This window comes from Salminus brasiliensis, chromosome 1 (genome assembly GCF_030463535.1).
Source record: "Salminus brasiliensis chromosome 1, fSalBra1.hap2, whole genome shotgun sequence".
Classification (NCBI taxonomy): domain Eukaryota; kingdom Metazoa; phylum Chordata; class Actinopteri; order Characiformes; family Bryconidae; genus Salminus; species Salminus brasiliensis.
In genome coordinates this window covers 74,610,630-74,631,875 of record NC_132878.1, presented here as the reverse complement: position 1 = coordinate 74,631,875, position 21,246 = coordinate 74,610,630, and the positions used below count along the sequence as shown (strand labels likewise).

Genomic DNA, 21,246 nt, shown 5'->3' with positions numbered 1-21,246 from the left:
CAGTGATAGGATCCCCCTGCCCCCATTTTCTTTAAGGCTCAGCAGGACAGATGGACCAAACCCGTCTGAAACAACAGTCTTTAATTAGCAGCGCTCAATTAGTATACAGCGTACACTACTCCCACTTGGCAGAGGCCCTGCCCCGACTGCAGCTAAACTCTACACCTGTGTTGACGCCGGCACAAGGACTCCCTGTTCACTTTCAGTTTTGTGAAAAACAAAAGCTAGGAGGTTCTCCATTCGCCCGCAGTGAAACAGTCCACTGGAATTCTCCGCTGTACAGGTGTGGGTTTGTAAATAATGCTGTTAGGGAGAGTGCAGCAGCAATGCAGCAGATGCGGTTTCTGAGCCGGAGAGAAAACAGGATGGTGTCATTCTTTCCAAGGCTTAGAAGGAATGATAATGGCTTTATGCATCAGATGTGGCACTATTGCTTTGCTCCAGTGCACACCCACATAGTTCTAGTCTTATTTTAATTTTCAGAAACCTGCCAATGATCTAATAGAGTGCTCCTATAAATACTTTATTCATAGACACCCCACCACTTTTTCTTCTCACACACCGATATTGAGATCTTATATAAAATACACCATCCAGCCATAACCTTACAACCACTGACAGGTGAAGTGAATAACATTGATTATCTGGCCATATGGCATCTGTCAAGAGATGGGATCTACATTTTAGGCAGCAAGTGAACAGTTGGTTTGTGAAGTTGATGTGTTAAAGCAGGAAAAATGGGAAAGTGTAAGAATAGGAGAGACCAGAACGTCTCCCAAACAGCGGGTCTTGTGCAGTGTTCCTAGTATGCAATGGTTAGTACCTACGAAAACTGGTTAAGGAAGGACAACTGGTAAACCAGTGAACTCAGTGATGCACGTGAGGGAGTGAAGGCTCGCCTGTCTGGTCCCAGCCCACAGAAGAGCTACTGTAGCACAAATTACTGGAAAAGGTCATGCTGACTATGTCTTGTGACGTTCATGCCTTGACAGGTCAGAGCTCGAGGGGGCCGACACAGTATTAGGTTTTAATGTTATGGCTTCAAAAGGAGCCGCGTTTAATTCAAGCTCTTCACTTAAAATGTACATATGAAAGTAGGCTATCATACTCAGACACTCCCCTACCCTACAGAAGGAAACACACAGATAACAACGTCACATCGCACAGTGCAAGTGCTCGAGATTTGTGCCAGGTTCAAACCTGACGTCCGATTCAGCGTTTTCTGATTTGTATTTTGATAAAGGCCGAACAGAGTGTATTGTAAGCCTGTTAAATAAGTTCTGCCAAAACACATCCTAGCCTTGACAGACAGTTTGTGAATTTCCCAAACACAACAACATGACTGGTGCTAAGTGATGTAAAGCTTTGTACATGATGTTTAGTGACTCATGAGTCTGACGGAGGCTGAGTCAGAGAAGCTGGGAAACAACAGCAGCCTACTACATACTGTAGGCTGACTACGCCTATTACATGAACTCTCTTCTCTCTCATTTTCTTTGTTTTCCATCTCTCAGACGTCTATCACAAAACCTTGTTTTTGTCCACACACTTTTCCAACAGTGTTATATCAAGAGCCAACCCAACCTCAACCTCCCCCCTTCAAAACAGTCTGAACTCAGACTGGAAAAAAATATATTTACTACATTCTTATTTTACAGTCGTCATTACATTCAGATGATATAACCACATATTTGATGTCAGGATGCTCGGAAAGCAGGAAAAGGCGTGGGCTGAGCCTCTCCATAACTCACATTATTTCACCTCTACCCGTATTGCGGAACGCCCCGCCCCTGCTCCTCCACGATTGGCGGAGTTCCCACATCGCATGCAGTCCTGCTGTTCTGAAACGCAGAAGCTCCGCCCCTTTCGCACGAGGCTTGAGTAATAATTCATACAAACGGCTCATATCGCTGTGGTATGTCCTAAAACATATAATTGTAACGTATATAAATATTATATTTATTTTTACGGCGACTGCTTGTGATGTGGGAACCATGAGCCAATCGCTGCGCGGCAGAGGCGGGGCTTTAGTGTTCCAGAATGGACCCCGCGGGCCATTCGTAGCGCAGGAGAGGCGTGGCCTGTCGGAAAACGGGTAGGGGGAAAATGACGTGTGAGCGCCTGCGTCACACGCCGGGAGGGAGTTTTCCACTGAACACAGAACCAGTCTGGCTCAGACAAGGGACACGCTTCAACACGAACGGACCTTTAACATCTACTCACGATTAAACACATCAAATTCATTAAAACGGAGGCTCTCCGCGCGGTGCGCATTCTGGATTAACACTGTTTCGGGTACGCCTTTACCGGGGACATCACTAATGGTGATCGGATACGTTAAGTCTTGGTAAGTGCTTGTGGTTTTTCTCTAAGGCTTTTTTTGCCTTTATTCTTGCTTGTTTTAAAAGGCGGGTTTATGTCTAATAGGCAGAATCACGGCGGATAATCAGATAGTTCGTGCGTTTCTTTTTTGGCCACTGATCCGGATAAAAATGACATATTCCAAAAAATAAATAAATAAATAAATAAAAACGAAAGGGAATTAAGTTGTTGAATTAGCGCTAAGTGTTTTGATTTCACGGCGGTTTTAATGCCACAGATGATGTTGAGGTCGAGGAGGAGGAGGTGCTGCGGTTTACGGTGGAAATGTTGGCGCTAGCTAACTCATGTGTAGTTTTGGAGTTTCTTGGCCAATTTTGTTACCTTAAGTGTGCCAGCCGAGCTGTGTCTGAGTGTGTGGGAATAAACCGGAGCACGGTCCCCTGCGGTTCTGTAGCCCGCTGTGGCGAGAGACTCCAGCACAACTACGCTGGCGCGGAGTAGTTCTGAGGGCGATTAACGGTATTAGTCTGACCACGGCTTCCGTCTGAATGCTGGCTGCTCCATCTGCAGCCGAGCTGCTAGACAGCCCGGGTCGTCTCGGACTTGGTATGTAAAGCTGATGGCGATAATGAAATGTGTGTTTGAGGAGGTTAGCTTGCCTGTGGTAAGTTAGCAAGTGAAACGAGAGCGACTCCTTAAGGTAAGTAAACTACAGCCTGCTGAGACTGCTATTAAACAGAAGGGGCAGCAAACTGACTGATTCACAGCGATAGAGCTGCCCTTTAATTTCCACCGGCACCTAGTGGCAGACACCGTTTCTCTCTGCTTTTCAACCCAATACACTAGAGCCTTATTATTTTAGTTATATCTACGTTTATGACCATGAAGGGGGAACGACATGGCCACCCCTGGTCTCTTGGCGACATTATTGACACATTTAGCTGTAGTTTAAACCGTGAGCACAAACAGGCGGTTATTCTGCTCAACATACAGCACCAGCTATAAAAAAAGAAAAACAAAGAAAAGAAAAATACAAGAAAAAGTCACTTTTTAATTGTATATGTATATATTTTCGCGAGCAACTTTTGCTAAACAGCAAACCATTTACTAGCACTAGCTAACTAGCTAACTAACTAACTAGCTAGCTAACCTGACTGACTGATGCTGAGCGACCGACCTCAACGTTTCAAATGATGTATTATGTCCTAAATAAAGCGTAATAAAACACCTTTTATTAGCCATGGCAAGACTTAAGACATTTTACTGTACTGCATTAATCTGAATTGGCTGTTTTCGTGTTGGCACAGTGAAGATGAAGTTATACAAGTTGGCCAGCCAGCGCCGCCGTTAATCAGCAGCTACTGTCAGTAAACGTGACCGTGATGGCGCTACTAGCGCTACTGAGGTCTCCGTGTGGCTCCTGCCTGTTTGTAGCTATTCAGTCGCTTTTAACTGGGCTGAAAATAAGGGAAAGACGTACTTCTGTAGCTGGCTATCATTTTTCAGTTTCGTAAAACGTGTTGTGAAATTCCCTGGACCCGGGTTTTCCTCAGTTTACCGCTTTGTGGGGAAATAAAGTGTTCTGAACTGTACAGTCAGGAGATCCACCAGTTGTCGGGCAGAGTTTAGCCCTGGTGGCTTGTTTATCAACTAGATCTTTCATCATATCTTGATTTCACTTGCCAGAGCAGCAAAGGATCCCCTGAGATCTGAGTCTTTGGCTACTCTCAGTGGTTCTTCTTCAGGTGTCTGCCGGTGCTCAGTGGACTTTGGAGATGGCAGATCAGTATGAAGGGGGTGTTGGCGTGGGTCTGATATCGCATACAAATGTATGGTAAACTAGGAGATTACAGATTGTGATTTCAGTAGCTATCAGTATCAGAAAAGGGGAAAGCAGTATTGTCATCTTCATGTAATCGTCTTTTACTGCCGTCAGGTGCTGCCCTGTTCGGTGAAGTCGTGGGGACACCTGGTCAGGTAACCTCAGCCAGCAGTTGCGACTTGCCCGCCTTGTCTTGCCCGTTTCCTCCTGTTTGCACCTGAAATACACAAACAGTCAAGACCCCATGGCTGCTTCTTATGCATCACAGCATGGAGGGTATTACATTGCTCAGCTGTGCTATTCGAGTTCAGCCTCTCATGTGGAAAAGCAGTGGCCACATTATTAATCAGTTGGCCTCCTCGGAAAGCCTGGACGTCCCTGTTCTGGAGCGGTTCACACACAGTGCAGAGGCTTTTGTGTCGGGGACGGAGGGGGGTGGGGAGACTGCTCCCTCTTAGGCTGTGTAACCCATGGGGTCCCATCTGCTTTGTCAGTTTTGAGCATTCCTCCCAGCTTGTGCGGTACCAGCAAGTGTCCCAGACCACAACGTCCTCTCTCTCTCTCTCACACACACACACACACACACATGCACAGGCTGACCCACTCCCTGGGGAGGCTGCTATAGCAGTGGGATAGAAAGCCACTGTCTATATTTTTATTAGCTTTTATTAGCTTGACTAGAGCGAGCAAGTCGAGGGATAACATCGTGAAGTTAATGCGGAAGGCATGCTTTGCCCCAACTTTGCATTTCAGATATTGATGCAAATTGTTCTGTGAACAATGAAAATGTCCCAGGTTAATAATACAGCTCCAGTAACACATAGTATACCACCACAGACTGCTTTTCCATGTTGTTTACCTGGGGTAATCGTATCTTATAAGGTGTCATTTTATGAGGACTGTCTAACAGCATTATTCCTGCAGCTGGATAAGCTTGCTTTTGGGGTTTATAGGAGGATTCCAGCATCTTTTCAACCCAACCACCAAACTTTATTTGCTGCACCTGTGGTGTACGGTCACTTGCTGTGGACAGAAAACCTGTTGACTCAGAACTAACTTCCAGTACAACCCAGTTGCTTCAGCACCTGCCCATTTTTTGCATCTGGGTTTACGAAGTACAGGAAAGCACATTGAGGTGGTTGTATGCTTTAGGTTCAGCAGACAGATTATGTTGAGAGACACTGGAGTGTGCCTGCAAGTTAACTGATAACATCCTGCTCTCTGAAACAGCCCACTGGCTCTTGCTGCTTGCTGCAGGGGCTGACAGACAGAAGGTGTGTGGTGGAGGTGTTGATGAGCTCTCTGTGTCTTCCTTAAATGAGCTTGAGTCTGTGGCTGTCTCGTTCCAAGCACAACCTGCTGTGTGATGCATCTTGTTGACTGTTCCTATCTTACTTGCTTGTTTTAAGTAACAGGATTGCCCAATGGCATTGGCATTGGAATCTGGTGTTTTGGGAGCAGTTCTGACAATTGCGTTTAATCATGCTGGAGTCTTTGCACAGTGTACAGTACAGCAGTAGGAGGAAGGTTGAACAGCATGTTCTATGGTGGGAACTGTGCAGCAAAGCTTTTCCACAAAGCCTACGTAAACAAGCCCATGACACAACTTTCTGCTCAGTCATATGGAAATGCCTCCGAAATCTCATGAGGTCAGTCGCCAGGTGGTTTTGCGAGGATGCGTGTTTGTCCTAGGCGTAGTCTCTCTGGAGATGCGGCGAGAATGTGAGCACATCTGGGTTCGATAGCTCTGAAGCGCGTCACCCTTGCCAGAGAAGAATTCCTGCGGGCTGGAGCCATCACTTTATTTATTTGTTTAAAGTCCTCGCTCCCTCCTCCCACATCAACGCGAGCTACTATTTGGAATGGCTGTCCACAGCGCACGGCCCGTGCCACAGGAACAGAATGTCTCTGGCACAGCTGACCGCTCACTGTTCTGCCTGACTGGAAACAACAGCACGTTGTGTTCGTGCACCAGCAGGTGGAGTGCTTCTGTCTCGTGCCTGAGGAATCTGCACTGATTCTGGACTGTTTGGACTAGATTGTGATCAATTCTTATAATATTTAATAATATTGAACCAGCTTTTAGATAACATCCATATTCTTTCTTTATGTTTATTCAGCTTCGGCAAAATTAGTTCATCCATTTTTATTAATGATTCTGAATCGCACCAGAAGATGAATTAAATTGAAGTGTGGAAAGTTTTAGAGATGCACTGAATCAAAAGATTGAGTCACTTTCTGAAGAATCGTAATCATTTACTTGAATTGAACTCATAGTGAAATTGAGACTTCATCATACACTGAATTGTTTCCTAAAAGAATCAGTCGAAATGAGTCAGATCACGATGACCTTTCAGACTTTGATGATTGTCTGCATTGTTTCCTGAACTATCCTAATGGAATCGAATCGGTGGCGATAGTTGGGACTTTAAGTTGCTCTGAATTGTTTAGTAAAGAATCATAATTGGATCATTGCGAGGTCACAGATTTACCCCTGTTGTGCTACCCTGGTGTCAACAGCTGCTTATCAGCTTGGTTATCTGTGGTGATGGCAGTTGTATTTCCAGTCATTTTTAATGTCTCTGACTAAGCATGGCAATATGACAGCGCTGCATGAGCCCACATGTCCTTATACTCATGCTTGCGCGCACACACACACACACACACACACACACACACACACACACACACACACACACACACAGGTGTCATACCCACATGTGTTTACACTGCTGTGTAGGTTTTGTTGACTGGCTGTGGTTGGCCCACGCCGACTGCACGCTACTCGCTGTTATCTCCTGCAGACGTGCTCGCTGGAACTTGGCAGGGCAAAGTCAACTCTGTAGCTCCAGGTGTGTGTGTGTACGTGTGTACAAGTGTGAGGGGCCATATGGAGTCTTCAGAATTGATACTCCTGTCAGAACTGCTGGTGAGTGTTTCAGTGCCGGTGGGTCTGTTATGCTGTGTTTTACACTGTTGCCACTGCCATAAATACTTCTTCCTTTCCATCCTAATCTTAAGCTAGCTGCTCTCCTGTGTAGACATACCTAACTGTTTTTTCCTTTAAGTGTTATTGGTATTATCTTTATTTGCTGTGTCACTTTGACAAGGCTTCCATTCTTGCTCATAAAAAACGTATCTGGGCAAAGCCATTTTCGTGAGCATGTCTGTGATGTCTTATCAGGAGCTCAGTGCCAACTGCGGCAGTAGATCCTGTTTTGCCGAGGAGCTGTTCTTGTGGACGGTCCCTCTTCTCTTTTCCCCCACTGCATGAGATTTATTTCCTGGGCGCCAATGACCAGAGCATGGGGAATACCTCAGGGGGGCGCTGCCTTTCTCCTCCTGCCTGGCCCACTGATGGAACGTCAGCGCTGCATAATTGATGGCACTGTGAGAACATGCTGGTGTACTTTATCTCGCCTGTCTGATCCCATTGCTTCGGGCAGAGACAGTTAGCAGGCGACCACATCCTCCTCTGTCTGTCTGTCTCTGTCTGTCTTGGGTGTAGGCCTGCTGCAACAATGAAATAATAGATTCATCTGTTGATTCTTACTCCGTTAAAGGGAATTCCAATGGGTTTCCACCTTCTCTCCAGGCTCCAACAACAATGCTCCACATTGTGTTGTGAAATCAGGACTGAATCATCAATATTAAATCACAAATCGAATTGAGTTGTGAGCCAAGTGTATTGTTACACCTCAAGTAATCCTTATTTGCTGCATCTGTCACTCAGTCGTTCCAGACAAAGAACAAGAAAGGCTTACAGTAGAAGGTAATGTCCAGATGCTTTGAAAGCAACAAATAGAAAAGAGGTTGAAAAAAGGTCAATGTCTTGCTTCAGATCAGAACTATGTATATATAGATGCATGCTTTTTTCCTCTCCTTGCCCTCTTATTGCACTGCCATCAGCCAGTTCCATCTATGTGACTAGAGAACCTGTTCTTTTATGGTGCTGTAAAACAACAGAAGCTGTGTCACCTCCTGCACCTCCGGTAAACGACTCCAGTCTGTCTGAATGCCCGCATGGAAACATTATAGGACATCATACAGAGCTTGTTTTTTACGGTCACAGCGACTTTTCCGCAATCTTTTCCGCAATCAGTCAACGCAACAAAACACCATAATGTCCTGAACTGGGTCGGAGTCTGTTGTATATTTTTGAACAGCCTTTATTGTAGTTTACACATTTACACGTAGGCATCTTTGCTGTTGCTTTTGGGGAAGAGCACAGGAGGAAGCTTTTGCCCCCGGGGATACGCGCACACACGCACCCCTTCCTGGGATTAGCTTGCCTTCATTGTTTCTGCCCATTGAACAGGATTAACAAATCATTGTGTCAGGTAGGCCGCAGTCAAGAGACAATGACCCACTTCTAACACCCAGACTCTTTCTCATCCCTTGTCATTACACATTACACCCATTTTGGTTTTTATACTATGGGATCAAGGGAGTAAAGGCATGGGATCATACTTATGTCCATATGTCTTATTTATGTACCTTTCTGTTATGTACATATGTATGATATAGGCCTGTAAATATTTTCTGAGCTTAACCAAAATCGTTGCCCAAATGCAAACGTGAAATATGAAGCTGGTTTTCCCACATAGCCAGGTCACTTTTGTCCACACATTCAAACGCACACACTTCATTAACTACACTCTGTCCACCACCCTTAATTAAAGCTCCTCTGCTTAGCTACCCCCGTGACCCTCCTCCTCACGCTTTTGTTTTCATCTTGACATGCAGGGAGATCCTGGGAAGGTGTAAGGTGATCTTCTGGGCCTTCACAGCTTTGTGTATTTGTGTGTCTGAGCGATGGCTGCACAGGCAGGAGGCCAGACAAGCAACAGATGCTACCTCCAGGTGTTTCTGAGCTGCTAAATGCAAGTGGCTCAAGCTGGAGCACGCTGCAGTGGTGTTTTCTAGCCTGTAGCCTTCTGTGGAGAGAAAGTAATGCCAATATTTTAACAACGCTAATGTTGCTAACAATTAATGAAAATGAATAGCCAGCATTTAGCATCATGCATATAATACTGTGCTAACTGCTGGCTCCCAGCTTCCAGTCCCTGTCAGCCATGTCGGCATGTTTCGTAAAGCCTTGTCTTGAAGTTTACTCATTGTTGTAAAGTCAGCAGTGCTAAGGTTAAGTGCTAACAGATAACCTAAGCAAATAGCCATTAGTTAGCATCATGCAAATGTCATCGTGCTAACTGGCTGCTACTTTAGGCTTCACGTTACCATGTTACTTAGGTAAACGACTGCGTTAATGCAGCTGTATCCCCAAACTGCTAAGGGTTGGCAATGCAGAGGCTTGTGTACAGGCCTGCCGAGACAAAGTATTACTTGCACTGCTGCAAGACGAAACATGACTGGGTTACTCCAGGGCTCAGCTGCGGCTGGTCTGTGCTGTGCATGCAAATGAACATGTGTCCATCTAAGCACAGTCTGCACGCACTAACTATAGCTTGACCATCAAGACTGCTGAAAGCTACAGCAGCCTCTTGCCATTCTACAGCTCCATTCAGCCGGTTCTCATGCAGTTGTTGTGTAACCGTATTGCGCACAGCACACTAGAAAAGTCTTTGCCTTACAGGACGGCTGTAGATCCGCGTAGTTCTTTCATTGTTTGCTCTGCTCAAGCTTGCATAACGGGAGTAGATAAAGCTGGCTAAGCACGCAGTCGCATGTAGAGGTTCCTTGAGGCACGCGGTGTGCGGTTTGGCAGCACAAGCCACAGTGGAAGGGTACATGGCTTAGCGCACCGGCAGTGTCTCGCCGTCTGGCGCGTTTATGACGCCAACACTTGTTCTCTGATAAACAGTTCATTCATTCACGTATTGATTCACATCAATGGGGCCGCAGTTAACCACAGCGTGAAAAAGTAAAAGTTTCAGATCACGATTTACATTATGTGGTGCTTCCTTTTTTTTTCTTTTTTTTTTTCTTTTTTTTACAGTGGTCATATGCACCCCTCCACCATGATCGCTTGGGTTTAAAGCATACTTTTTACAAGCCAATGTCACAGACTTCAGGCAGCGTATTCAAAAGCATTTGTCGTAATAACCTGCGAGGGAGCTTTTAGAGACATGAAAAAGAATGACTCTTAAGTATGTCAGGATTTTGATAAACCAGTGGAATTCCCCTTCAGTATTGAGTATGAAATCACTGCTTACTGCTAGTTACTATGCAAATAAAATATTCATAGTAATACTTGGAATAAAAGTAAGGAAAGACATTTGATGATTTGTTGATAAACAGCACGTCTTTGGAGAAGACCCACCCTGACAGCGCCAGATGCTTATCATTCATGCTATACAGTATACATAAGGTAGAATTAAGACTGTCTCATAGTCAAGATTTGCTTGGTAGCAATGAATCAGTATCATTCACATGTACCCAGACTTGTTTTTAGCACGGCCCAGACAGCTCTCCTGACCTGTATCGTTTTCCAGTCACGACTGTCTGTCACTTCTCAGAAGTGGCGGCGTTAGTGAGAACAAGCCTCGTTTTGCAATACTTACACTGTGCTCGCCACAATACACAGCCTTCCAGGAACACAAGCAGAGAGAGAGAGAGAGAAAATACCCACGTCTACACTGTCCAATGGGGAAGCGTGTTCGCTTTGTTTGTGTTTGCTGTTATGTTTGAAAGTGTGCAATCTGTTTTCAATAAGACAAAACCTGAGTACAGATAAATGAGTGAAATGGTGTTTGTGCTCGGTCAGTGCACCTAATATCAGGTGAAAATGATTAGCGTCTTGTTCTTGCTTATTATTAATGGAAAAAAGGTGTTTTACTTTAGTGTCTTTCAATAGTTTATCCTGTGTTCATCTTAAAACATGGTCTTTATTCATCATAGAACTATAATGTATTTGCCTTATACCCCCCCCCCCCTTTTCTGGGATGAATTGCTGGGATTTAAGGGCCTTTTACACCCCCCCCCTCCTTTCGCCTTGTAAAGTCATCGTTTCTCATAAATGGTTTGAGCTGTGAATTCCCTTGAAGCTGCTGGTTAAACTGAAAGTTTTGTAATATCAGTGACGCGGGTGCATTTCTATCACACTTGACTGGAGGCTCTTCCTTCCTTCCTTCCTTCAGTCCTTCCTTCCTCCGCACATGTGTCAACAGCTGAGGAGCGAAACCCCAGCGCAGGGCCCGAGGTGAGCTAGCTGTCGGAGAAAGTCTTCAGGGCAGACGATCATATGAGCCAGCAGGACTTGTTCAGGAGTGGCTGCATTCTTCCCTCACAAAGTGCCTTAAAGCCATAAGCATGACCTGGCCTCCTCCTCCTCCTCCTCCTCCACCTCTCCTCTCCAAAGGGTTGATTGTTTTCACTGCTGCACGAGTAGTCCTCTCCACAGGAAGCAGTAGAAACAAGGGCATACTGGGCTGGGACTACATAACAAACATGTTTACTACACCCGACTAAGCACATATTTATTATTATGGAGGCTCTTGCAGACTTGTTCTGCATTACATTCATTCTGCAGTGTTGTTAAGTAGCCTCCATGTTGTGCACCACTGCATGCTTGGTTGTGTGCCTGCGTTTGTGTTTTTTGGTGCACTCCTGCTTGCCGATCAATGTATTTGCCTGGCTGATTGGATTTGGAAGTGGGTGAAGGGTCTGGTAATTGTTGACTTGTGCTGGAGGGACATGATTGATTGCTTCCTGTTCATTTCACTGCTGAGGGCCAGTGTAAAGTGCGGTCAGCTGGTTGTTTTAAGGACCAGGCAGAGGCATTATATTGGAACAAATTAAAATAGCCTCTGTAAACGGTTAGCAGAATGCACTCCCCTGCAGTAGCAGTATTGAGGTGATGGTTAGATGCTTGGTGTAGATGCTTGATTCATTATAGGACCTTTAAGTAGACCTTATTTGTTGTACAAGGGTGAAGAACCTTCATATTCTGAACCGTAAAAGTGTACCTAAGCCAAGATTATCTTAAGTTATGATTTTCAAGTGGGGTTTATGTTCCAAAAACAGCCAAGGTAAAATTGGTGGGTTTCATTATCTGGGTTCTTTAAGAGTGCCGTTTCCACACAGTAGACCTGACTCTTTCCGTTATTGTCACACTGTGAGTTCATGAATGTGCACACGCTGCAGCCTTTACAGTTACCCCTCAGGACGTCCTCTTGCATTCATGCTAATTACCATATTTGTTGTAGCGGGAATCCTTCTAATAGCAAAGCTCATTATGCTAACGTGCTAATAAGTCTTTTCTGTGCCGCAGATCAGCACTCCAGCGCCATGAGCGGGCTTCTAAAGAGGAAGTTTGAGGAGGTGGCGGAAGATCCCTGCTACTCTTCGTCTTCTCCCTCATCTCTCTCCTCGTCGGCCTACTCCGGCTGGGATTCGGATGGCGAGAGCTGCTACTCGGACACTCTGGACTCCACCCCCAGCAACCCGAGCTCTCCGGTAGCATCGTTTAGTGGTGAGTTTCACCTCCGTTGCACTTTGTGGCTGTCGGCATCAAGTCTCCCAGTCATCAACAGTGATTTCATTAAGAGTTGTTCAGCATCGCCATCACCACCTGCACTGATACATGACCATGCATTTATGCATTTTCACACCCCTAGTCATATTCTTGCCCCAAAAAACACTGTGTCCATGCCCCTGTGTGCTAGCTGCTTATCTCGGCATGGAGCGTATTCCATGTCCTGGCTGATAATGAATTTGACGAGGAGCAGCAGTACTTCCACAGGGTCCTGTGGGAATGAACTGCACGCTCATATTTAGTATCATCACCACTAGCTACCTTTTTTAGATTCTCCTGAAGCAATGATGTGTGATCTCAAGAGGCTGATTTGGATTCTGCGCTTTGGCAAGGTCACCTTTTACCTTCTTAAGTGATTATTGAGTTGCTCTGGAGATACAGTGCAGCTGTAGGGGAGAGTTTTGTATTTGGAGGGGTAAAAGAAGCAGGCCAAGCAGTTGTGTGGTTCCCAGGATGGCAGGGCAAGGAGCCAAGGAGTGGGGTGTGGCAGTACGCCAGGAGAGAGCGAGTGAGAGAGTGAGAACACACCAAGCCTTGTGTGCACCTGGCACACCCCCAGCACAGGTGCTGAGAGAGTCAGGAAGAAGGGAGGGTAGAGAAAAGGACAGGAAGGTGTGTTTGAGGAGTGAAACGGAAATTTGTTTGACGTCCAGTTTGGATCTTTCTGGTTAGAGGGAGCAGTTAAAACTCTACAACAGCTCGAGTCCAAAACTGGGTTTTATATGGAACCATTTACAAAGGTTGAAAGGTTCCTTAGCGGCCCATCAGTGGTTCTTCTATGGCTTAGCTCCAAAGGGATCTCTTTGGCACCTTTAATTTTGTGTGTGTGAGATAAGAGCAAAGCATGCTTGCAGAAGCCTCCGATAGTCGGCGCGTATGTACACAGTGGGGTTCCCAGAAGGCCGGGTGTTTAATGGAGAGCAGCTGTGGACTGTGGGATAGTGCGTCCATCCCCTCTGCTGATAAGAATCAGTGAGCTGGCAGCTTTGCGAGGGAAAAGCAGCCTTACGCAGAGGTCAACATGATGTATTTTGGTGCACAGGAAGTGGAATTTTCTGTAGAAAAATGGCTAAACTTGTTCCCACATGTAGCCACTGTGATCCTTCATGTGGTTTTTGCCCTGTCTGGATGCTGCCCTCCCTGCATAAGTCTCATTCCGATGGCTTTAGCTGGAGAGGAACGTTTGGCTGCTGGGACAGCTGTGTGAGTGTGTTTATAAGGGCGGGCGATATGGCAAGAATGTAACGTCTTAATGGAAATGATCACAACATTCCGTTTAAGCAAGTTGGAATGGATGTGATCCACCAGCAAAACGGCAGTGGTACAAGTCATTATTTCTGATTTGATCTTTTGCAATTAAAAAACAATTAAGAAGCAAATAGAAAAAAAATTACTTATTAATATATGAATTAATATATGATGTCGGAATGGGCTGACATCCAATCAGCTACTTGCTACTTGTTACTAAGCAGTTCATGCAGATACTTTGCACAGGTGGTTGTTGTTGTTGTTGTTGTCCGTCATATACTCTGGATACACGGTATTGTGATGTAATTTATCCCAAATAAATCATAAAATTGTCATATTCCCCACCCTATATGTAAATGTTTTTCGTGTTGTCTTTTATCTCTGTCCTGAGAACTGTGTGGCTTGGACCGTCCTTCTGGCCGGAAGCCTCAAACTTCCAAAACATTTACTCCCTCCACTGCGATTCCGCACCCGCCGCCCACCGCCGCCGCCAAGGGGGAAATTCCTGGGCGTACTGTTTGTTTGTCAGCCAGGACTGTGGCGATTCCTTTCCTCTTTGATCCAAGTGGGAGGAGGCTTGAGACACATCTAAGCACCTAATAGGCTTTGTGTCTGTCTTAATAATATTTGAATAATCCACACTTGCATAGTGTTGTCATTGCCATATTTTTTCCCCCCAACCCATTTGGAAACACATTTACACTGTATGACTATTTCATGATGGACGGCCCAGTGGGAATGGTCCAAAATTACTTCATCTTGTACAGTTTGCTTACATAGAAAGTTACAACCATTCACCAATGCATTTTCTGTTCCAAAGGCATGTTTTTGGTAAGGCAGTGACTGCACATTTCTGTTGCGCTCTTTGTTTCTCTTACTGACAGCGCAGCCTGTTTTTTTTTGTGGAGCGTCTCCACTGTCACAGTGCTGGCTTTGTCTAGTCTGCCCTCTAGTGGCAGATAATGGGTAGAGCACCTGCTGCACCCATGTGATCTTGATGTTTACACAAGAGACTTAGGCACTCCAAGTCTTCCCATTAGACCTGGCACAGTTCCTACCTAAATACTCCCTGATGGGTTCTTTGGAAAAAGAACACTACGTCTTCCCCTCAAAGACATGCGCGCACACACACTTGTGCACATACAGGCATGTGTCTCTTTGTTGTTCCATTTACTTTCCATAAATGTATTCATCTACTTAATGCTTTTCATCTGTGAAGTGACCTCTTTCATGTTCAAACATCTCTTGAACTTCGTTCCAGATTTTCTTTGGATGTTTGCGTATTTGGGTGTATGCGTATTCGAGAGGAGCATTATAAGCGAAATCAATATTATTAAGATTACTTGATTATTTACCTTTCTCTTTCGGTCTTTCTCATAGCCACCTCCATTCTAAAGAAGTCCAAGCGTCCACGGAGAGGAAACGTCCAGTTTGATCAGGTGACGGTCTTCTTCTTCCCGCGATGCCAGGGTTTCACCAGCGTTCCCAGCAGAGGCGGCTGCACGTTGGGCATGATGCAGAGGCACAGCACCCAAAGGAAATACACGCTGGCCGAGTTTGCCGTTGAACAGCGCCACCTACGCCGCGAGAAGCTGAAGAACAGGCTGAGGGAAGAGAAGCTGGAAGCTCTCAAACAGAAGGTATGTTTAGGTAGAAAAGTCCAGTCAGTATACCAGTATACAAAGTTGGTTACATTGGATGATCATACAGCTTACATGGGGGGACAATACAATCCCGTAAATCATAACATATGCTGTAATAACTGAAATGAAACAGCAGATTTGTAACTCCATTTTCTTCTCTCTCTAACAGCTGACTAAAAACGGTACCCAGGACTCAGAGGAGGCTGACAGACTTACTGTGGACGACATCCCCGAGGACGAGATCGACATCAGTGGCGTGAACCTGGACAGTGGCTCGTTCTTGCACCCATATCCGTCCAAGAGGCGGCATGCCATCCTGAAAGCGGCCGGCGTGAAGAAGATCGATAAGGAGGAGAAGAGGCAGCTGCACGCACTGCGTCTGTCACGGGAAGACTGTGGCTGCAGCTGTCAGGGCTTCTGCGAGCCTGAAACGTGCAGCTGCAGCCTGGCGGGCATTAAGTGTCAGGTGGGTTCACTTTTAAAAACATCCTTGACAAGGAGCACTGATCCACGATCAGTAACCTACACCGCAAAAAGGACTTCTAGACATGATTCTAAGCTCTTCTTCCTATTGGACAGAAGCATTCTATTTTATGTCTTAACTTTTTCTTGGTCTTTTCAGATGGACCACTCGTCCTTCCCCTGCGGCTGCACCAAGGATGGTTGTGGGAACACAGAGGGTCGCATCGAGTTCAACCCCAGCCGTGTCCAGACCCACTACATTCACACCATTATGAAACTAGAGCTGGAGAAGCGTCTAGAGGAGCACTCTGCCGAAAGTGAGGGATCTCAGGACGGGCAGGATGAACAGAGGGCAGCGGAGGGCAGCAATGAACCCGACGGCTCCAGCTTCCATTTCAACTCAGAGTTAGTGGCCGCAGGAGAGAACAGCTGCAGTAGCGACATGACAGACTCTTCCAGCTCTTCAGGTCAGAGCGAAGACTTTGAGACGGGTGAGAGACCCCACAGCGAGCAGTCGTCCATAGACGTGGATGAGAACGGACTTACGCGGATCCTGAGCTTCAGCGACACGGACAACGAGGACTGCATTGTTGAATGCAGAGACATTAGGGCTAGCAACAACTGCTGCACGCAAGAGCAAAGAAGGACCGAGCCGTCTTCAGTAGGGTACGGCATCTTCAGTACTGTGGAGAGTGACGATAACGCTCGCACGCCACCAATGGACTCTGTAACAGACTTTAGAGCTGCGGCCATGTCTGAACTTTTGGACGAAAACGCAAATCAAGGCAACGCTCTGTTCCACAGCGGATCTGTCCCAAACACCCCCTCCCCTTCAATTGACCGTTCAGCTAGTTACATGGACCTGAGTCTGTCCTCAGAGTCTGATTTAGAGTTCTTTGATGGCTTTCCTTGCCTAGGACCCAGCTCACTCTACAACTCCCTCAAGGAGTATGAGCATTTGGACAACTTCTTTCAGTTCCAGCTGCCTGGATATCCCAGCCTCCCCACAGCTAATGACTCAGGCACATGTCTCCTGGAGTCGCTGATCGGCTTGTCGGAATCAGTCCCAGAACCCCCTGCCACCTTCACAGACAATCAGATGCTGGAAGAAGCCATTAAGTTGTCTGTGATGGAGTATGTGAAAGTTTAAAGGGGAGGCTGATGTTAATAGTTAACACTATACATAAATATAGAAATATATATATATATATAAAGATAAAAGATTATACGATTGTAAACAAACACAATTTTTGGTGTAATTTTGTTGTTTATGGAGGCCATTTCGCCCTCTGTCCGAGGCTGAGATTTGCATTATTTGCCTTTAAAATGTTGCAGAGCATTTTTTTTTATTATTATTATTATTATTATTATTATTATGATTATTGCCATCGAAGTGGCAGCTAACATTTGGGTTTAGAGTCTCTGGCTGTCTGGTTTTTGAATATTTGTACACATGGCCAGGAAGGTTAAGAGTTGAATTTGTCACCCACATTGGTGTTCTCATTAATATTATTACTATTGATAAGATTATTTATATGAACTTTAAATGGGGCACAGATGGGAGTCTTTTGAGATGAAAAAAAAACAACAAAATGCTGATTTATGCACCTCAGGGACTTTTTCTAGCTTTTGGAAGCAATGTATTGTGACCATCGCTGTGATGGACCCTATTTGGCTTTTTCTGAGAATTTCCACCAAAACCCAAGCAGCATTTTAAAAGCCCCCATCAGTGGGGGTGGGGAGAGGGGTCATTTTCTCTCCATCACGATCAAAAGGTCTGTACTGAATCACAAAGCTAGAGGAAGACTCCTATTCCGCAAAAAAGAGAGAGAGAAACAGCTCATTGGGATCGGCAATGGTACACGAATCCTCCCCCAAAGGCTCCTCAATTAGCACTTTATCTGTGAAAATATCAATGAAAGTCAAGTGGGGGGAGCAAATGAGTTGGTGCCATGTTCTTCGCTAAAGTTAAGTAAGGCGAAGACCCTCGCACTGTTTTTTGGGGGGTTTTTTTGGTGTTTGAAGGGGTCGACAGCACAAGATCCAGTGGAGATATACTGAGTGTTTGCGTTATTTATTTACAACCGCACCAAGAATATCTCAGTTATAAAGCATACTCATTTGTGGAGGACGGTGGCATAACTGTGATATATGTATTTACCATTACTACTTATTGCTTTATTTATTCCTCAAGTTCTGACTTATTTATTTATCTCCAAAACACCAACTGAATTATCTGAGCCGCCCTGCGCTCTGGTAACGTGAAAGGAAGCAGCTTTCTGTGAGATGATGTTTTAGGGGGGAGGGGGGGGCTACATCAGTCCATTCATATTCACTAACTTGTGTGAAGCAAATCTGAAGTAATATTTTAGTTAAATTATTTCACATTTATCATTTCAATAGTATTCTCTAATTTATTAAATGGTTGGGCAATAAAATGAGTGGTGTGTATAAAAAAAAAAAAAATGAAAAAAAGGACAAAAAAACAGGGTAACACTTTACTGAAGGGCAGTGTTCATAAGGCTACATTACACCTATGTGGGCCTTTTGTGACAGGGGACCTAAACCTATATAAGCCTTCATGAAGTCAGTTGTCATAAAGACTGCATTGGAATGTCATTCCATTATGACTGCTTGCTCGAGTTGTATAGGGGTGCATATGTCCCGAAAGGCTTATGTAGGCTTTGTGAAGGCCTTTTAAAAATGCCTCCCTATAGTAAAGCGTTCCCAAAAACAGTTTACTCAATGTGCCTGTTAATCCGAGGAGCTGTGGTCGAGTGTACAGAGAGGATTTCTTTTCTAACTGAAGGAGTGAAAAACTGTTTAACCTACCTATTTCCTAAAAATCACTATTATGTGCCGGTTGCTTTACGGCCCATGATGTTGCCTACAAATATAGAGAATTACACTAAAATTTTGTAACTAATTTATGTACATTTGAGAGAATTCTAATCTCTATCATTGACAAACTATTTTATTAAAAGCAAAGCCACAATTTTCTTCGAATATGAGAGGAGAAAAAAAAAACAACATTTGTAATATATTAATATAGTTGAACCTATGCTCATGGAATTTATTCTGGCCTGGAGTACAGGATGTGTGCAGGTGTAAAAGATGTCTTCTTTGTAATGCCTACTCGGTAGAAGTGAGTGACTTCGCTAAGCTAAATTTGATTGTATTCAGAATGTTTCGGCAGAAATGACTGACCACATGGATTGTGGATGTAAATTATTAGTTCAAAGATCTGCATATATTATGCAAAAATGTATCATGTTATGCAAGGGGAAAATAAGAAGCTTTTCTTTGTGTTGCCCATGTCTCCAAACTCGAGCAATGAAGGCTGGTCAGGTCTGCGTCCTCTTAAATGGACCAAAACAGGAAAAAAAAGAAAAAAGAAAAGACGGACATGATGTACATATCCCACCATCCACGTTTTCTAGTTTCAACCTTCTGAAGCTACTTGCATGTGAGATCCATTCATACCTTCGTCTCAGTATATGATTTGCCAGCGCAAAAGAAAAAAATATGCACAATCAAAAAAAACATATTTGCTTTTTTTGCCTTCATGTGCTGTTCTTGACACTCACAAAGATTTGTCTCCATTCTCAAGAGGGCACTGCTTTTCGCAAGTATACCTTATTTCCTTGTAAAGATGTATCACTTCTTATGAAGAAATGGAAAAATGATGGGTATTTATTAGTCCTAATTATTGTATGTTTTGATCTATGATGCTTTTGAAAGTGTTTCTTAATTTTTTTGGCCTTTTATGTTGTACATATTTTCTGCTTCAATGGTACTACAGAGCAAAAGAAGCTGCTTTTTTATATTTTCACGCTCGTCAGTTTAAAGCTGTTCATTTCATTCAAGTCATTTGACAGTAGTTTGTCCTTTCAAAATAAAAGTTCAGCTTTTTCTTATGTGCTTTTTTGTCTGTCTGTGATTTTCGCAACCCACTTCCAGCATGAAACGACTTTTATTAGTCCCATTTACAATCAATTAAATACAAAGCATTGTTACAGCCTTAAGACCCAGATAGAAGTTTCTATATGGGGCATGGGGGCAATAATATTACTAGTTAATGATACAAAAATGTTAATTACATTTTTTATCATTAGATTAGTAATATGATCTCACACAAATTACAATATTTCCTTTTTGGCAAAAAACTACATGTTAAGTTGTGATTGACTTTTGCATCATCTTTTCTTGTTAGCTAGATAATAGGTTTTTAAAATCTGTAGTTATCAGACTGTTATTCTGGTTATCAAGATGCTGATTTTGCTCAAAGCTTGTGGCATCAACACCCCTTTTACTAGCTAACACATCAAGCCTCTGCTAACATAACTGATGCCTTTGCTAGTTGCTGCAGTGGTCTAATCTGTATTTCGGTAGGATATACAGTTATAGGGGGGTATAGCCAATGCATAGAGCATGGCTCTATGATTGCCTTGGCTGGCTTGGCTGAGTTTCTCTTAAATATTTACGAATGACCATTACTTACCTACTTACTTTGTGCTAAAAAATTAAATAAACTTACTCAGTTAGAAAGTGTTACCTGCTCAAGCTTTTGGGAAGCCGCTGAGGACATCCTTTGCATTGCAGACTTCTGGACTATGCTGCCATATGATGTCAATACATCTGAAATCCTTAGGATATCCAAATCAAACTAATAGAAAAAAAAAAGATATTATACTTCTAACAGAAATGACAGACATATTGGTAGTAGTCTTTGTGGCCAGTTGTCTTAGACAAGTCTGCATGTCCTAATGTGGGACACTGAAAAGTCAATGTAAAAAAGGCCTAAATCACACTAATTAATGTAATAAAAGGTTCTCAGGTCAGTAACACTTCAGGCTTAATGCACAATCCCATGTTTAGTAATTTTATCACTTTCAAGGTTATTGCTTTTAAAAATTCAAGGTTCTCAAGTGTGGATGGCGCCTGTGTCAATAGACTGTAATAGCTGAGGTCACTGAGGGGCTTTTAGAACTGTCCCACATTAGGCAATCATACTATCCCCCGTATCGAAATATATTATCTTATATATTCTTAATGTGGGACAATAGAAAATTGGATTGCAATTATATTTGTAAGAAATATACCCGTATACCCGTAACGTTCATTTTGTTTATAGACGATTCTCAACACAAAGTATACCAAGTGTAGACCTGCGTACTGGGCAGTACAGCCTTCTTGCTAAGTTAAGCACATACTGCAACTTTAAATTCCCACCTAAAAATCTTATAACGTCATTC

At 44.1% G+C, this 21,246-nt stretch overlaps 1 protein-coding gene across 1 annotated transcript; it reads left to right on the top strand.

The window, feature by feature from the left end:
- Window positions 1–2,162: 2,162 nt before the first annotated feature.
- Window positions 2,163–19,908, top strand: csrnp1b (cysteine-serine-rich nuclear protein 1b). The gene is made up of 5 exons (XM_072688854.1): window positions 2,163–2,347; window positions 12,375–12,575; window positions 15,267–15,526; window positions 15,699–15,995; window positions 16,152–19,908. Exons 2-5 carry the CDS (start codon window positions 12,392–12,394, stop codon window positions 17,139–17,141), a joined length of 1,731 nt encoding a protein of 576 aa, XP_072544955.1. The 5' UTR covers window positions 2,163–2,347; window positions 12,375–12,391; the 3' UTR covers window positions 17,142–19,908.
- Window positions 19,909–21,246: the final 1,338 nt, after the last annotated feature.